We start from the raw sequence: 19125 nt of genomic DNA on the forward strand, positions 1-19125 counted from the left end.
AGAGAGAGAGGCAGAGACACAGGCAGAGGGAGAAGCAGGCTCCATGCAGGGAGCCCGATGTGGGACTTGATCCCAGGACCCCGGGGTCACACCCTGAGCCGAAGGCAGACGCTCAACTACTGGGCCACCCAGGCGTCCCTGTAAAAATACTGTTTAGTCAATGACTGCTTACTGTTCAGTTTGTCAGTCTCTGTGTCACAGGTGAAGTGTGCGTGTTTTATGGACACTTGTTCTTTCCCTGTTATTTTTTTTAGCCTCAGAACATTCTGCTGACCAGTGAATCTCCACTGGGTGACATAAAGATAGTCGATTTTGGTCTTTCACGAATAATGAAGAACAGTGAAGAGCTCCGAGAAATTATGGGTACTCCGGAATATGTAGGTAGGTACTCCTAAGAGGGGCTTATGTTCTGTGTTTGGGGTCAGACGTCATCTTCGTTAGGGGACTCTGCGCGGCGTGATTCATAGTGGGGTCAGCCACCTGCCATGCTGAAATCCCACCATTGGAGACTCCTTCCTTTGTTTAAAAATTTTAAAATGGTAAACCCTAAAGAGGAAGGTACCAAATTGGTGATCCCCTTCCTGAAAGGCTAAGAGAATTTGAAGGGATTGCCACTAAAAGGAATAGAAGAGGATTTTCTTCATAAAGAAGTGTAAGATACCAAGTTGTCCAGAGGTAGGGGGATATTTAACAGGTAAGGGCCGCTAAGGAACTTGAAGTTCATAGCAAGCAGTGTTAAGGTAGTGGCAAGCCCGTGATCCCGTAGGTGTGTGACACGGAGGGGAGGACCTGCTTTCGGACAGACGCAGGTTGAGGGCTTCTGGCAGAAAAAGGAGTTAAGCCTGGAAGGTGCTCGCAGCAGAGCAGCTAAAGTGGGGAGTCGTGGCTTGTAGGTGCAGGTGCAGGAATAAGTAAACTGTGACTTTTTTGATAGACCGGGAGGTAAAATAGGGTGCAGAAGGATTCGTGGTGCGAATGAGGTTAAAAGAAACGGTATCTGTAGCGGAGCAAGGCAGGAAGGGATTTAAAGGTCGGGACCACCGTTTACAATATGGACATTCTAAGACTTCAGAGACGGAGCAGCTCCTCGTGATGCTGAGGCCCGAGGTGGAGCCGCGGGAGGGCAGCTCCTCTGGGCCGCAGGCCGCGTGGGCCACAGAACCGGCGGGGCGGCCGTCCCGGGGGGCGGGGAGGAGGACGGCTTCGGTGGCAGGTGGCGGCAGCCACGGGACAGAGGAGGCCGTGGCCTGGGCCCGAAGGGAAGGGCGTTTTCCTGAGGCTCCGGGCGTCGGTGCACAGACAGGCCGCCTTGTAGAGCCGCGTGGGCGCAGGTCCTTGAGGCGCAGGGGGTGGTGGGCCGTGGCTTACAAGGCAAAGCCCATCCCAGACGACCCGACGCCGGGAGGGCCCACGAGCCTGAGGGAAACAAAGCCGTTTGGCAGTAAGAGCCCCGAAAAGTAACTCAGAGCTCTGCGGCAAGTCCTCGGATTCGAAACGGGTCCCCAGTGAGGTGACAGGAGCCAGCACGGGCGGGAAAACCAGCTTCCCAATGTGGGCGCGTTCTCCGGGGGGTGTCGGCACCACTAGGTAAGGACTGAGGGGGGGCTCCCCGGAAAGCACCCCGGTCCTCCGAGGCGGAGGGCCCTGTGGTACCTGCTGAGCCCAAGGATGGTGTCAGGCTTTGTTTCCTGCTTTCTGTCCTTTGGGCCGATTCTACGTTTTCTCCCAAGAGCGACCCCCCCCCCCAAAAAAAAAAAAAAAAAAAAAACAGAATTATCTTTATGATAAAAGTAATACCCGCTCCAAGAAAGCTAAAGATAACTCCGAAGTACATGAGAGAGAAAACCGGAGCCTCTCGTGTCTGTGGCCGCACTGTCGGGGCCCAGCGCTTGCCTTCACAGGTCACCTGCCCGGGCCACCTGCCTCCGTGCCGGTCCTTACCCTCCCGTCCTCTGTCCCTAAAGCGGGGCTGTAACAGTCCTGCCTGCGCGGCGCTCGGTCAAGCTCTCCTACGTGTGGTCTGCGTATAACAAACGCAGGAAAGGGAGCTGCTGTTGCTTCCTGCCCCCACCTCCCACTATCTTCTACCCTTTCGTATTTCACTTTTCCCCTCCAGTAGTTTGGATGCTGTGCACTGCATTTTAAATTTCCTAGTAGTTTCTTTAAAAACTTTAAGATAAGATTCATGACCTCTGTTTCACGACGCAGTATCAGAAATTAGCCTACCTAACATTTTCTCCCAGCCTGTTCCTCCCTCATACTGGGGGACGGGCCTTGTCCCCAGCCAGCAGTATGTGACTTGAGGGTTTCGTTTTTTCCTAGGATTAGAACATCTTCATTCTTTTTGTTTTAATTGTAATTATCTCAGTTGTTTAGTCTTTGATCTGTTTTTAAATGGATTCAGTACTTGATTCCCTGTCTTCCTAGTCACGTCCTTTTGAAAAAAAAAAATCATCTTTTGGTTGAGTGGATTGTATTAATGAGTACGTTCTTCTTTCAAGGCGGATTTTCATGAATTTCTCCTGAGTCCTTGCACGTTTGAGAGTGTCTGTATTGCTTTATGTGTGACAGCACATAAATGTCACACAATGTCATCAAAGCCTACTGTTTCAGGACTCTCAGAGGCAACGTTGTTGTCCTTCTGTATGGTGCATATCCTCTGAGAATGCTCATTTTTTTTCTTTAACCTTGTTGACTGACTTTTTGTCAGTGGTGGGCATTTTGAGAGCCCCCTCTGGCTGCAGCACGGAGAACGGATCAGGGAGGTGGAATGAGTGGAGGGGAAAGTGCCAGGGCCTTGGGTGCGGGAGGTAGGGACGAAGGGTCACGGATGGCATTAAGAACGATTTAAAAGCAAGAATCTGTTAGGTATGAGCTTGGTCCTAAGAGGGTACGGGAAGAGGAAGGTGTCAGACTTGTCAGTTCCTATTATAGTACTTAGGCATTTAGATATTTTAAAAATATTAAGACCCAATCATGGAGGGTGCTGGTGTGAAAAATACACAAATTAATTACATCTAGTTGGACTTTACAGTAATTCATGTTACTTTATATAATGTTAATTTATTTCATGTTAGCCCAAATCTTGATGGTGTCTTAGAGTTTCTGACAAGTATTTAAACAAATTTTATTTTAAAGAGCAAATTAGGGATTTTTTTTCACATGGCTAAATGTGTTCTTCTGTTTCTGATACTAGCTCCTGAAATTCTTAGTTATGATCCTATCAGCATGGCGACGGACATGTGGTAAGAGTTATTCATAAAAAAATTGGTTAAATTAGTTTCAAGAAATGAATATGATACTAATTTTTCCTCCATTTTCATTCTGATTTAGGAGCATTGGAGTGTTAACATATGTCATGCTCACAGGAATATCACCTTTTTTAGGTGATAATAAACAAGAAACCTTCCTAAACATCTCTCAGATGAGTTTAAGTTATTCTGAGGAAGAATTTGATGTTGTGTCCGAGTCAGCTATTGACTTCATCAAGACACTTTTAGTTAAGAAACCTGAGTAAGTATAGTTAATATTGATCCTTGTCCATTTTTGAGTGATCTGCTCTGGACAAAAGCAGGTTGAACTGAAACACCAAAACGAAGGCAGGAAAATACCGACATTACACTAGATGAAACCTTGAGCTTATTATTATATCTGTTGAAAGAAAATGTAAAAAATGAAAATATTTCTAGGAAATGTGAGCTGCCTCTCAGCATAACAGATATTGTCTATCTGCTTGGTCTCCCAAAAGGGCTCTTCAGAGATTATCTTAAAATGTTTTTTCAAAATTGTAGGAATGGCATTTGCACACAAATGCCAGAACTTCCAGTCTGATTCAGGAATCACAAGGAGAGTCTTGTCAACTCTTTGTACCTCCCCAAATATAATACAATAAATATACCTTATGCTCTAATTTATTTAGTTTTAAGATTGTAAGTAATCTCTCCACCCAGCGTAGAACTCAGACTCCCAACCCTGAGGTCACACGCTCCACCCACTGAGCCAGGCAGGCGCCCCCAGTATGCTTTAATTTATAATTGAAGTTTTAAACTATCTTGTCCTAAGTGTGAAATGTGTCTCTTAATCACAGAGATCGAGCCACAGCTGAAGAATGTCTAAAACACCCGTGGTTGACAGAGAGCAGTATTCAGGATCCTTCGTTCAAGGTGAAAGGGGCATTAGCAGAAGCCAATGCACTCCAAGAAGGTGATTCTGTGCCTGAAATTAATTCAGATACTCAGAAACCAGAAACCGAGGAATCAGTTGTAACAGAGGAGTTAATTGTATTTACTTCATATACTTTAGGACAATGCAGACAGTCTGAAAAAGAGAAAATGGAGCAAAAGGCCATTTCCAAACGATTTAAATTTGAAGAACCTTTGCTACAAGAAATTCCAGGAGAATTTATCTACTGAGCAGTACTTCCCTTTAGACCTTTCAGATTTCTACATTGAAAACATTATTATTATTTATGGACTTCTGGCCAAATGGTACATGTACTAAAAGTGGATAAACCAGGTATCACTGATAGAAACTGAAATAACTTTGTCATACTTGTGGAGTTAGGGATCTCAAGACAGATTTATAAAGTTGCCAACCGGGAGTTTTAACGGGTAAAGTTAATCTGTGTCAATGTTATCTTTAAGAAGGGAGATGTTTGAACCTTTTATTTCTAAATCTTGTTTCTCCAGAATGAAAATTTGTTATGCAAAGATATCTGTATTTACTTTCTTTAAAAATCCAAGGAGAAGTGCCAAATTAACATCTCTGTAAATCTATGTTGCATTATTCATGTGTATATATATCTGTCTATATGTATGTTGGTATCTTTACTAAAATTGATACTTTTTCACTTTGGATTTTTTGGGGGGGGGGGGGGGCGGAGTAGGCTTTTAATTAGGTATCTTCCAAATTTTGAGTCCCAGAATAACATCCACTGTAGTTTGATGATGTCTTATTTTTACATTTTATTACTGCTCCATATTGACTTGATTTGACTTCTGTTGTCTATTTTTTGCCTAATGCTTGTAACCCTATCAGCGAAGAGCCCTGGCTTTTTTTTTTTTTTTTTTTTTAATTCATTTTCACTAATAAGAGTGGTGTTGATTTTTCACCTCCGATTTTTCTGGTTTTAAGGTCCAGGTTAAGTAATCCCATAACATGAAACCCGTGCTGACTACTCAGCCCTTTCCCTCACCACGCCATCCTTGGCTGCTCTCTCTGAGGAGGCTGTGCCCCTGCCACCTCCTCACATGCTTGTCACCTAATTTTGGTCACTTGCAAGTGTCAGTGTGATCTGATCAACACAGTGGTTGCTTTGGTCAGTGAAAAGACGCTATTCTATTGTTTTTGTTAGTAAAATCCCCCAGAGAGAGGGGTAAGAGATGAGACATATTCAGCCTAAGCCATGGAGCCTCTACTACTTTGGAGTTTATGAGTCCTCCGGCTATACTAGTAACTGTTATAAAATGCCAAAATATTTATAGACTTCTATTTTGTTAAAAAATTTGACATTGGATACGTTGTCATCGGTTCCCAGAAGACTTACAAGAATATGCTCAACAGAATTTAGTTTAATGAAGATTGAACATTTCAATTGTACGTAGGCCCCACAGTGAACAGTAAATTCCTGTGAAAAAAATGAAAAAGTGTATGCTGTGTAACTTAAAGCAACTAAATATCGTTCTCACACAAAAAAATCTGAGTAGTGGTCTTATTTACCTTTCATTAGGCTCTCGTGAAGCAGTGGGTCGGCCCCGTGTGTGCAGTGTGCCGTGCTGCGTCCTCAGCAGCTCAGGCCCGGCCCTTCACAGTCTGCTCTTCAGGTGTCACACGACGCTCTTTCCCTGGCCTGAGTTCTCCAGGGCCAGTCTTGACCGTTCCAAAGGCTGTGCTGGGCGTCGACCTGTAATGGCACCAGCCCTGCCCTGCAGGTGTTCAGACGCCACACGTCGCACTCTTTTCTCACTAAATTGCCTGCAGTTTTACAGTTTCTTGGAAACTAGCATTTCTAGACAAGGAGGAAGAGGAAATTCTGGCCCAGTGGCAGGGTTTTCTGTGAAAACCCGTGACTACTACATGTTAAGTCTCAGGTAAGGCTCAGAAGAGGTAAAATGGAAGTGTTGGCACAGTTTTGTAAAGATCTCTCTGACAGAAATAGGAAGGAGGTGAGAAACCCACTGCTGAGTGAGACTTTTTTACACTGGATAGATTTGTCTAGTTTAAAAATCAGAATCATTTAGATGCGCTCTCTCTCTCTCTCTCTCTCTCTCTCTCTGCGTGTGACTATCATAAATAAATAAAAATTTTAAAAAAATTAAAAAAAAAAAAAAAGGGATCCCTGGGTGGCGCAGTGGTTTGGCACCTGCCTTTGGCCCGGGGCGCGATCCTGGAGACCTGGGATCGAATCCCACGTCGGGCTCCCGGTGCATGGAGCCTGCTTCTCCCTCTGCCTGTGTCTCTGCCTCTCTCTCTCTCTCTCTCTCTCTCTCTCTCTGCATGTGACTATCATAAATAAATAAAAATTAAAAAAAATTAAAAAAAAATCATTTAGATGACATTTAGATTTTTTCCAAGTCTTTTTATGTTACATTCAAAATATATACATTTAAGATAGTTGCTCTATTTATTAAGAAAAAAAAGACAAGACCTGTTTTCTTCTAGCTGGCCACTTTGCTGTTTGCAGCACACTGCTTATCTTTAGTTGCTTTTATACCTTGAATTTAGAGTCCTACGGTGCTTTCTTAGGAGCACTTGTAAAAGTGTAAAAGTGGACTGACACGTTTTGGCTTATGTGATATAAATAGAGCATGAAAAGCCTTCACAAAATTGAACCAAATAAAATCTTTCCATTAATGACTTACCAACGAGCTCTATCCTTACCTCATTTTTTTTCATTTTTTATGTTAATTTTTTCTTTTAAAAAGTTTACAAAGAACTAAACAGTATTATTGAATTTGCTCATAGACTTTATGAGTCCAGTTTTGATAGTAACAAAATTCAACATTGTCATATTTTAGCTTGATGAGAAGTTTATGAAATATGCAAAATGTGTAAGTGGTTTCAGTCATTTGGGAAATTATGTTTTAATGTTTTGTTTTCACATGAAAAGTAGGAGAGAACGCCACACTCTTGTGGTTTAGAGAAGAAGGTCAGATGCTAAGTAAGAGATACCACAAACTCCTACTAAACTTTTACAGCTGGCCTCAGTTTGGAAGAAAATTTAATAGAGTAAAAGTCATGAAGGTTGCTTAGAGAATACTGGGCAGGAGGTGGATTAGGGCCCTAGTAAAGCCACGGGGGGGTATAGCTCAGTCCATGAGTCCTAAAGCAAGATGGATCCCCCTCATCGATGATGAAGGGGGAAAGATATTAAGAAACTAACCTGAAATATATTTTAAGCTCACACACACTTGTAGGAATTTAAGTTGCATTGATGAAACAAAATCGTCAAAATCGTTCAAGGTCATTTACCACCCAGGAACTTCAATTAGTTGCAGAATTTAAAAGCTAGATTAAGAACCTTCATCTTGACCTTAGGAGCCCTCATCTCCAACTCTTGCTTTGTCATGGGAGGCGGGGATATGATTTGCAAAGGGGGAACTGAGGCGACCTAAACCTACACGGGTGGGCCTTAGTGCTGCCGTCTGCTGCGGCCTGGCCCTGCCCGCACCTTCCCGAGGAGGGAGCCCTGTGGCATCTGGCTTTCCCTCAGCGTGAGGTTTCCAAGGCTCCTCAGCCTTGGGGCCCCGTGGGTAGTTGGCACCTTTGGGTTGCGGTGCCGTACCCCGCACTTAGCACAGTTCGCGTGCACGCCGCGCGCGCGCGCGTGTGTGTGTGTGTGTGTGTGTGTGTGTGTCCTGCTGTAGCCCCTGCACTGAGATTTGGAGTATTAGGGGTAAAGCTGTTTGAGATGCTGTCGCCCAAGAATTTTTGTGGACACACCGTCCTCCTGTCGGACTCGGGGAGTAGAATGCTGGGTCACAGGCGAGGTGCGCGTGGAGGCTGTGAGAACCACCCAGTGCTCTGGCTAAGTGCCCACCGAGTCCCATCCGGCCGGCAGTGCTCGGGCTGTGATCCCCGAGCCATCGAGGCGCGCTGCCATCTCCCTGCCCTCTGAGGAGGACGCTGCTTCCTGTGCTGGTTGAGTCATGCTTTTGTCCTGCCTTCTCCTTTCTCACCGCACAGCGGTTTGTGATCGTCCTTTACATGTTCCTGGTAAAAGTCCTGTGTCAGATAACTGTTTTCCCACTTGGCTTATCCATTGTTTCCAAAATACCTTTTGAGGAGAAGGTGGTTTTGGTTTTGATGAAGTCCGATTTATCAGCTTTTGCTTTATGGCTAATACTTGATCTTCTTTAAAAAGTCCTTACCTACCCCAAGTCATGAAGATGTTACCTTTTCTTTTTTTTAATCTTAAGTTTTACCTTTTACGTTCAGGTCCACGATCCACTTGAGTCACAGTTTGCGTGTGTGCGTGGAGCAGGGAAGTGTGAGGTGGGGGGTCAAGCATCTTTGCTTTCCATACGAATATTCAGTTCTAGCACCACTGAATTACTATTTTTTAAGATTTTATTTATTCATAAGACACAGAGGCAGGGACACAGGCAGAGGGAAAATGACTTTAGATAAGAATAGCAAAATAATTCAGTGGGGAGGGACACCTGGATGGCTCAGTGGTTGAGCGTGTGCCTTTGGCTCCGGGCGTGATCTTGGGGTCCTGGGATCGAGTTCCGCATCTGGCTCCCTGTGGAGAGTCTGCTGTTGTTTCTATTCATATGGGGCCATTTCCATTTTATTTTTGAGTCCCTAATTCTTTCCTTTTCCTCTCCACACTGCTGTTCAGCCCATCCAGTGAGATTTTTTTTATTTTTTGGTTCTCGAGTTTCCATTTCTTCTAATTCTTTGCGGAGACTTTTTTTTTTTTTTAATGTTTCAAGCATATTGATAATTTTTCTTGGAAGATTTTAAAAATATTTTTGATGGCTGCTTTAATATCCTTGCAGGTAATTCCAACATCTGTGTCCTCTCCATGTTGCTATTTGTTGATAGCCTTTTCTCATTCAGGTTGAGATTTTCCTGGTTCCTGGTACAGAAGTGTGACTTTTTGTATATGGACATTTGGAGGAGATTCTGGATCTTATTTAATCTTGTGTTTTAGCAGGCCTTCTGTGGCACACACAGCTGGGCCAAGTGGGGGTAGGCGTATCACCAGGTGGACGTGGAGGTTCAGGCTCAGGACTCAGCCTCCTTTGACACAGGTGGTGGGGGGAGGGGGCAGGGTACCTACCTCATCACTGCATCCTCCTGGAGAACATGGGCTCCACTGATACCATGGGGGTGGAAGGGCTGATAACCTGCTGGAGGGAGGCAGATGTAGGCTCCCCATATGGCCTCCGCTGACACCACGGGGCAGGGGTTGGGGGGTGGCACACCATCAGGCTGGGGTGAAAGCCACAGCTCCCCACTACATCTTCTGTGCCGTCACCCCAATAAGGGAACTGGTTTGGGGAGACCGCATTACAGCCAAGCAAGGGAGGAAATCTAAGCTCTCCACTCGGCCTCTACTGACGGGGTGGCACCGAGGACCATGGTTTTTCCAGGGGGTTGGGCTTGAATTGGGCAACTACAGTCTAAAAGTTCTTTGCCTTTATAAGTTGCCTTTTCTGGTCCTTTGGCTTGAGAGAGCTGGCTTTTCTTGGCTTTTGTTGTCTGCTCTCATTATCCTAGGTATATTTACTAATTTGGTAAAGTCTAGAACATAGAAAAGGGAATTCCAGAATTGCTATTTATTTAAATTTGTTATTTTTTAAGATTTATTTATTCATGAAAGACACGGAGAGAGGCAGAGACACAGGCAGAGGGAGAAGCAGGTTCCATGCAGGACTCCATCCCAGGACCTGGGGTCACGCCCTGAGCCAAAGGTGGATGCTTACCACCGAGCCACCCAGGCATCCCCCCCCTTTTTTTTTAAAGATTTTTATTAATGTGAAAAAGAGCACACAAGCAAATGGAGAGGCAGAGGGAAAGGGCAAAGCCGACTCCCCGCTGAGCAGGGGGCCCAGACGTGGGGCTTGATTCCAGGACCCCAGGATCATGACCTGAGCTGAAGGTAGATGCTTAACCAACTGAGCCACCCAGGCATCCAGAATTGCTAACTTTAAAAAGAAAAGGGATTGAAAAAATAAATAAATAAAAAGAAAAAGGGAAAAAAATCCTAACTAGAAGGTTTCTTTTTTTTTTTTTTTCGTATTTGTAAAGGTAAATTTTACACACAGATACACAAATCTTAAAGTGTACAACTCCCTGTATTTTTACAAATGCTTGGACTCCTGTCATCCATATTCTATGAAATGATCATTTCCATCACCCAGGAAGATTCCCTTGGGCTCCCCTCTAGTCCATTTCCTGCTCCTGCTCTGACCCCAGAGAAATCCACAAATTGTTTTTTTCACATAAATTTTATTTTTGATGCTTGAGATTTGCTTTCAAATACTCCACACATCAATGAATCTAGATGACAAAATTGTAATTGTTGAATGTTATTGGTTGATGAGCACATGGGGGTTTATTTTACCATTTTCTCTATTTTTGTGAATTTTTGAAAATGTCAACTTTTATGATAATGAGAGCCCAGTCTCTGTAGGAGATGGAAGTTACAGATGTGTAGGAGGAAATTGTGTGTGTGTGTGTGTGTGTGAATAAATTGATGTATGCATATGTGCTACACTAACCCACTGAATGTAATGTTAAGATTTCTTGGGGTTTCTTTTTTGCCATTAGGATACATCCCATCAAGGATGCTGAGTCAGAATTGTCTTCAAGTCACTTGAAGTATTTCTTCACTATAGGTTCATTTGTTTCAATATTTAAAAATATATTTTAAAGATTTTTTTCCCTTGTGACTTAATTTCACTTTTAAATTATGTAAAAACAAAACAGCATGGTTTCAAAGTCAAAACGACACACAAAAAAAGGTACATTGGGCAGCTCGGGTGGCTCAGCAGCTTAGCGTTGCCTTCAGCCCAGGGTGTGATCCTGGAGACCCATTCAAGTCCCACGTCGGGCTCCCTGCATGGAGCCTGCTTCTCCCTCTGCCTGTGTCTCTTTGTGTCTCTCATGAATAAATAAATAAAATCTTAAAAAAAAAGTACATTCAGGTAAATATAGGTAAGTATAGTGTATAGTGTCCATCCTTGTCCCTACCTATATCCCCTTGCCATTTGTTTGCTTTCTCCAAGGTGGTTATTATTCCATTGTTCCTTTTTGAAAGCAGAAGCTAGTATGCACATAAACACACGCATTTGCAATATGCATTCATATATATATACTCAGTTATGTGAATATCAAAAGTCTCAAAGTCTGTTGATGGATATTTTGGTTATATTTGAGTCATCTCCAGTTTTTTGCTGTTATAAATAGTATTCAGTAAATAACAGTATGTTAATGGCATTTTGTATTTTTGACAGCTGCTTTTTAGCCTACAGTCTCAGACATAGGATTGGGGGGGTCAAGTGGTAAAGGTACATATTTTTCTAGATTTTTTTTTTAAAGATTTATTTACTTGACAGAGAGAGCAGTCAGGGTGGCAGGCAGAGAGGGAGAAGCAGGCTTCCCACCGAGCTGAGAGCCAACTCGGGGCTCCATCATGACCCTGGGGTCATGACCTGAGCCCAAGGCAGATGCTTAACCCACTGAGCTACTCAGACACCCCAACCTTTTTCTAGATATTGTCGAATTCCCCTCTGTAGAAGTTGTACAGGGTGTTCCCAAAAGCATTTTAAGAGAGCCTGTTTCCTCACAGACTTACAAGAATGTAGGTTCTCAAATTTAGGGATTATTGCCAATTTGCTTGAAGAAAAATGGTATCTTTAGTTTTAATTTGCATTCTTTTTAAGAATGAGGTTGAGCCTTTTTATATACATATGTTTAAAATTCAACTGCATTTTTTTTCTATGAATTCATTAGTATCTTTTGCTACTGGGTTACCGTTTTTCTCTACTTTTGCTCTTTACAAATTAAGGATATCAACTTCTGCGATTTAAATTATAAATGCTGGGGCATGTGGGAGCCTGTCAGGTGAGTGTCCGACCCTTGGTTTCTGCTCAGGTCACGTGGATTGTGAGATGGAACCCCACTCTGGATTCCTTGCTTGCAGGGGAGTCTGCTCAAGATCCTCTCTCTGTCTCCCTCTGCCCCTCCCCAACCCCTGCTCTTCTTTTTAAAAATTGTAAATATTTCCCCCAGTGTATTATTTGCTTTTTGTTATTTCTAGACATGTAGAAATTGGCTTTTATAGAGTCAAGTGGATTAATTCCCCTTATCACTTGTAGATGATGACTCACCATTGGAAGTTTCTGTACTTCCAGGTTCTAAGAATCACCTATGTTTTTGCTAGTATCTAGATAGTTTCATTTTTACATTTAGATCTTCCATCTATTTGGAATTTGTATGGTGAGCAATGGATGGGATTTTATCCTTTTACATACATACATATATATATACATACATACATATATATACATATATATATATATCCTTTTCCTGATTTCCAACATCATTTTTCTGATGCCTTCTGCTCCCTCGCCTGACGTAGATGCCGCCTTTATCACAACCAGGTTTCCATGAGCACCTGGTCACACTTCTGGATCCTCTGTCCTATGACTCGGCAGTGGCTCTTCATGTTGGGACCACATTATTTCATTAATAAGTATGCTTTCATGTTTGGCAATACTAGCCCTCCCTCCTTGCTCTTGTTTGCAGGGATTTCCTGGCTACCTTTGCTTATTCTTCCAAATAAGTTTATAACTAATTAGCTTATGCAATTTAGAAAAATCCCTAGTGACACTTTTTTGGGTATCCCATTAAATTTAGCTCTGGGAGAACTGGCATCTTTCTGATGAAGACCCATGCTGCCCACAAATGTGGTCCGTCTTTCCATTTGTACAGTTCTACTTCTGTATCTGTTAGTACTGTTTTAGCACTTCTCATAGAAGTTTTGCAGGTTGCTTGCTAAGTGTTTTCCTAAATAATTTGGTTTTTATTGCTATAAATAGGGACTGCTCCCCATTATTTCTTCCAACTGGTTACTATTTGTATATGTGAAGATTCTTTCTACATATTAATCTTATATCCTCCACTAAATACTTTGTAGTTTTCCAGATTCCTTTGGGTTTTGCAGATACATAATCATATCTATATAAACAGCAACTGTTTTACTCTAATTCTTAGTACCCTTGCTTTTTTCCTTTATTTTTTGCCTAATACACTGGATATAACACAATGTTAAATAAGAGTGGATACAGTGTGGGGCAGCCCAGGTGGCTCAGCGGTTTAGCGCCGCCTTCAGTACAGGGCCTGATCCTGGAGACCCGGAATTGAGTCCCCACGTCGGGCTCCCTGCATGGAGCCTGCTTCTCCCTCTGCCTGTGTCCCTGCCTCTCTCTCTCTCTCTCTCTCTCTCTCTCTCTCTGTGTCTCTCATGAATAAATAAAATTTTTAAAAAAAATAGTAGATACAGTGCATCCTTACTTCTGACTTGAATGGAAAAACCTCTGGTAGCTTTCCACTGGAGTAAGATGCTGGCTTTAGGGAGTATGTGTTTGCCTACCCACTCCCGTCTTGGGCAAGGAAATGTCAATTCTCATTTGTTTTTATTATGTCAATGCCTTTCTGTATCAAAGTATCATCATTTTCCTCCTTAGCTCTATCAATATGATGAACTATATCAATGGATTTCTAGATACCAAACCACTTTGGATTCCTGAAATAAATCTCTCTGAGTCACTGTTAACAGAATATGCTAGATTAAGCTGATGTAAAAACAGCCCCTGATTTTATCAGAGGCTTACCATGGTTATTTCTTGCTCATGCCACATGTCCCACTGTATGTCAGCTGTAAGCTCTGGTTACATATAATCTTCATTCCAGAACCTAAGTCCCCGGAGTAGTTTGAGCAATACTGATTTTAAGGAAGAGAGAAAAGAAGACATGGTGAACCAAGGGCTGACACTTAAACCTTCTAGTCAGAAGTCTTACATATTCCTCCCATTCACAAATTCATTGGCCAAAAAAGCCACAGGATAATCCCTAAATTCAAGGCAGGGATGTATAATCTTCCCATAGGCAAGGCACCACAGTATTTTGTGAAAAATAATACAATATATCACTTACTATATGTCACTGGGTTTGGTTTGCTAAAATTCAGAATTTTCCAAGAACATTCATGAGAGATTTGTCTACAGTTTCTCACCTTATAAAATGAACTTGGAAGTACAAAATTACTTTCTTATTCAGTCTGCAAGGTGATTGACACTAACATAGTAGCTAAATTTAAAAGCTAAGTATTATGAGGTGGAGGGAAAATAATTTCTGCTTCAAAGGCTTATTATTTGGTGGCAAAAGGCATTTACCATACCACATGTAAAAAAATAAAAATTAAAAAAATAAAAAATAATTACAAAAGCAAACAAAATATTATACCATATGTGATCTGTGATACATACCTATGTCTGAGAGGCCTGTTTTTAATATTTTTACTCCCACTTTTCTACTCTGGATTGTAAAATGCCCCAGTTTTTCCGAACACAATCCTGACAGTACTCTCAAATGAACTACTCTGCTGAAGTCGGCCAAAAGACAAGCCTGGGCTGTGAGCAGGTTTCTAAGGAGGCGAGAATCCTGTGGGTGAGGACTGGAGGTTTTCCCAACATCCTCCCGCCGCCTCCTTGACCCCTGTAGTCATCAGGCCTCCTGTGTGGACCAGCAGCTTTGGCCCAAGCATCCCAACAAGCATTATAAACACTGCCTCACTTGTAAGGCAAGTGTTTGGTAAGTATTTAGTCATATTTTTTCAGACAGACAAACTGAAAACACCAGTCAAGTGGCCCAAGGCTAGTTGCCTTCTTAAAAACCTGCAGCTGCTGCCTATTGAATTACCTTAACCTTTCCACTATACCAGAGACCAGAGGCCAGAATTTGTCAAGTTCTGGCTTCTTCACATACATGTAATTTATTTCATTTTCATCTTTGTTGTAGCCAACTTTACCAAAACCAGGAGTAATAAACCTTGTCTTATCAGGTATTAAAGTCCCTGGACTGGAGAATAGTTGAAGGGAAGAGAGGTAGGAGGAAGCCAATTCTAGAAAAATGCAATAAATGGGGATCCCTGGGTGGCGCAGCGGTTTAGCGCCTGCCTTTGGCCCAGGGCGCGATCCTGGAGACCCGGGATCGAATCCCACATCGGGCTCCCGGTGCATGGAGCCTGCTTCTCCCTCTGCCTATGTCTCTGCCTCTCTCTCTCTCTGTGACTATCATAAATAAATAAATTTTTTAAAAAATGCAATAAATGATGGTAGAAAGTCCTACTGGCCCTGTCATGACACATTCATCATGGTCTCTTAAACCTTCATTAACTATAGAATCATACATATGCTTACTCCAAAACATCTGTTGCGTATGGCACATGCGACACGTGCAAAATGCTAACGCTGGCACATGCTATGGCCAGCTTACCTTTCCAGGGCTTTCTTTTACCACGTCTTCAACTAACCTATACCCCAACTGAATTGCCTATCATATTTCTGGGGCATAGCTCACATTTCTCCTGTTGAGGCCTTTTCTTGTGTTGCTCTTCCCACCTGCAACCCACTCTGTCATGCCTGAAATCTTAGACCTTAAGGCCCATCAGATCACCACTCCTAGATTACTGCTAGTCAGTATCTCACTCTTCTACATCATTTTAGCACCACTGCTTGAAACTCTTTTGGCGTAGTATCATGATACTCTGTGACTCTCGGGTCTCTCCCCACCCACTCAGCATGCCAGCTGGTAAGCAACTTAACAGGGGAGAGAGCAAGCCACGTCTTATGAGGAAAGGCACATGGGAGTCATACTTCCATTTGTTGGCTGTGATTTCTGATTTGTTGGCTGTGCTCTCTCTTCCACAGTTTTTAGAATTATAATTCTGGTGAAGCCCCTTCTCCAGCCCCTGTCCTATTATGGGGTATGTGGGGCGGGGGTGGGGGGTGGGGGGGGTAGGGCACTTGCTCAGACTGCTTATGGGGAAAGAGTTGCTTTTCCTCTGATGACAATGCATTACAAGATGCCCTCAAGGTAGTTAACTGGAGTCAATGGCTGAGTCACAGTGATTACTGAATATACAGGAAGTAGTGGGCTGCAAACACACATCATTGTCACACTCAAAGCAAGGAAAAACAAGGTCTGTCTACTCTAATGACCTAAGTTCCGGCCTGTTCACAATCATCCAAAAAAGTAGTAAGTACATCCATGGAAGTAAACTGGAAAAAGTACCCTGGATGGTGACTTCCAAATAGAAATCAAGGCTCTTTTTCATGATATAATACTATCTCCTGTCAGTTGGATTAGACAGCCTCTTAATTAGTTCAAACTCTACAGAAAAACTGCCACTTGCTTTTACTTTAAGAACAGACGGCCCACCCGGACCCTGGTTTTCTATGATTTGGCAACAGCATGAAAAACAAACAAACATTGAAAGGAAGTAAAAGTTGGAGGAAAATTAGATATGAAGCAATAGATAAACTGACACATATACAATAAACAGTATGTAATTGTTCAAAAATAAAGCAGCACAAAACTGCATACAGTGTTACCATTTACATATAGTAATACAGGTTGTAATATTTATCAAAAAGCAGCACAAAACTGCATACAGTGTTACCATTTACATATAGTAATACAGGTTGTAATATTTATCAATAAGCATTGGGCAAAAGTGCTCTCAGAGAAAGACTCACTTTTCCCTCTCTAATCTATTCAAAGAACGTTTATGTTTTTAAAGAAACAAGCTCCAGAATAGAAGTAACGTCCACCGGTTGAAGGCCTCATGCTCTACCAGCATGTTTAAGCTCAATAAGTGAATATTAAGAATGTAGGAAAAGAGCTCATGAATGTCCTTTATTGTGGGCAATTATAACCATATCAAGCCTAATCACACTGGCCTTTTCAAAGCAAAGGTATCAGATTTCTGGTTTTCATCAGCTCCCGTGCTCAGAAGGAAGGAAGATCTTTGGCTTCATAATACTCTTCCCTCATAAAACAGGTTAAACCTAAAGGTGTGCATCTCTAATATGGGGTTGTTGGCAAAGCAGAAGGATAAGGACCTGCTAGCTTTAAATTATCATTCCTAAATTAGTTTTGCATGTGCTATGGACACATAGAAATACTTTAAGCTTCTGAAATGTTTGGATTAAAGCAGTTATTTTGCAAATCTTCAATCAGGCAGGCAGTAGGTGATTAAAACAGAAATAAGATAAAACATCAGTGAAGCAAAAGAAAATACTCCGAAGGGACTGAGAATGTTCACAAGCTACTAGGCAACATGAATTCAGGGTAGGGCATCCTTACTGTTAACACTTAAGGATCTCTTCAGGGATAGTCAGTCTCAGTCTTCTCATGGATGGAACTGAAAAATACGGCGGGGGGAGGAGGAAAAAATAAGATGACAACTAGCAAAAATCAATAAACACCTTTGTTAATATGGATCGCTTTTATTCTGTACTTTGCTTTTAGACAGTGAATTTTCAAATAAATTCTTATAAACTTGCAGTAAATTTTTCACTTCTGATTAAAAGAAACAAACAAAAACCACCACACAATAGTTGTGGTCAAATTAGAAATTACACCAAAATTACCATATGACAGTACATACAATCACCCCTGGCGACTGGGAAGCTGGCTCCCAGCCACGGAGGGCACGCGGTGAGGAGGAAGGGCCCTGCTGGGAGCAAACAGTCTTTCTGATCATCTTTACTCCTCTTTGACTTCATGACCACTGTTCCCACTGTGCTTGAACACAGGAATCTGCTGACCATCCTTGAGCTTTAAGAAGACCTCCTGAAGGTGCCACCTGAGAGAAACCAAAAGAGTAGTCTCCTCTCTAATCACATACAGCAAGGCAAATCCATGGTGGGAGGGGGGGTGGGGGGCAGTTATTTTTTGAATAATGTCTTAAAATTTTAAACACTATTGTACACTGGAGCTATGTTAGCATAATATTTTAACTTTGTATTATGGACTCATTGTCTAACCAGCATCACTGTTAAGGCAAGTTTAACAAGGAATGAATGACAGGTGAATGGAAGGGGCCCCAGGGGAGAGGAGAGGCTTATTCCCCATTTCCTAATTCACATCAACCTTCCATTCCTGGCTGGAACTCAGCCAGCTCCTTCATTAATCCCAGGCACAGGGGTCAATGAGCCCAGGGGGAGCCAGGTGGAGGTTGCCTAAGGGCTGCTTGCTCCTTTTGTCCTGGGGAATTAAAACACATCTTGGCTAAACAGCAAGCATCTCTGAGAGAGACTTCCCAAGGGGGAAGTGAGTGAATGTAGCTACTGGCAACCAGACAAGAAAAGCCAATTAACGGGGTGGAGATCTTATAGAAAGAATGTGATGAATAATTCTGGAACAGGAACCCATGCCTTTCTTCATTTGTAATGACCGAGGCAGTAGTGTTAGAAGCTGCAACACAGCATCAATTACCGTAGATCTAGACCACTGTAACTGTAAAGTTCTTCACAGTCAGCAACATAAGGACAGCACAATTCACGCCATTGTACTGGATAAAATGTCTGGATGAGCTAAGAGCCAAACACACTGGCTTGGCATCCAGGCCATGGAACTTTTCGAGCTTTGAAAAATGAACTGTTATTCCTGCAATCATTTCACTACAAATGAAAACGGCAATCAGGCTTGTTGCGATCAGAAAGTTCTCTTCCTGCTCCCCCATTCCCAGCCACCCTCCACAATACCTCTGAAAGGGGGCATCTCTGGATGAGCTGACATAGAGATGGCCCTCTGACTTGGATCCAGAGACAGGAATCTTCAACTGGGGGTTAAAAAATGTGAGATACAATTGGATACATTGTTGTCCTCTAAGGAGAAGAAAAAAATGCTATTTTCAGAGCAAACCCTAAGAAGTCCAAAAGTCATTCACATAATCGGTTGTTTTCTAACTGAGCCTCGCTGCAGAACTGACCTGATTTTCCATCTGGCTCCCTCCAAATGTCCTGCCCCTCTTTGGGTGGTTTGGTGAGGTCAATCGCAGTCCTCCTATTAGGCAAAGGGACCTTATGTGCAAACTCAATGCTC

The 19125-nt window shown here is 42.6% G+C and overlaps 2 protein-coding genes across 12 annotated transcripts in view; one reads left to right on the top strand and one right to left on the bottom strand.

The window, feature by feature from the left end:
• The window catches only part of STK17A (serine/threonine kinase 17a), a 38843-nt gene extending 31984 nt beyond the window's left edge, over positions 1-6859 (top strand). Inside the window, exons 4-8 of one of the 2 annotated variants that reach the window (XM_072791666.1) lie at positions 255-381; positions 3197-3245; positions 3334-3513; positions 4088-4203; positions 4303-6859. In XM_072791666.1, the coding sequence (XP_072647767.1) occupies positions 255-381; positions 3197-3245; positions 3334-3513; positions 4088-4203; positions 4303-4412 (582 nt within the window). In that variant the 3' untranslated portion in view covers positions 4413-6859. Of the gene's footprint in view, positions 1-254; positions 382-3196; positions 3246-3333; positions 3514-4087 lie in introns of both variants that reach the window. The other variant, XM_072791665.1, reaches the window with a different exon arrangement.
• Positions 6860-17505: 10646 nt separating this feature from the next.
• The window catches only part of COA1 (cytochrome c oxidase assembly factor 1), a 73255-nt gene continuing 71635 nt past the window's right edge, over positions 17506-19125 (bottom strand). For all 10 annotated transcript variants that reach the window (XM_072791676.1, XM_072791675.1, XM_072791679.1 and 7 more), the window contains 2 exons: positions 18786-18862; positions 17506-17884 (listed from right to left, as the gene is read on the bottom strand). In XM_072791676.1, the coding sequence (XP_072647777.1) occupies positions 17785-17884; positions 18786-18862 (177 nt within the window). In that variant the 3' untranslated portion in view covers positions 17506-17784. The remainder of the gene's footprint in view (positions 17885-18785; positions 18863-19125) is intronic.

Source organism: Canis lupus, chromosome 21 (assembly GCF_048164855.1).
Source record: "Canis lupus baileyi chromosome 21, mCanLup2.hap1, whole genome shotgun sequence".
NCBI lineage: Eukaryota > Metazoa > Chordata > Mammalia > Carnivora > Canidae > Canis > Canis lupus.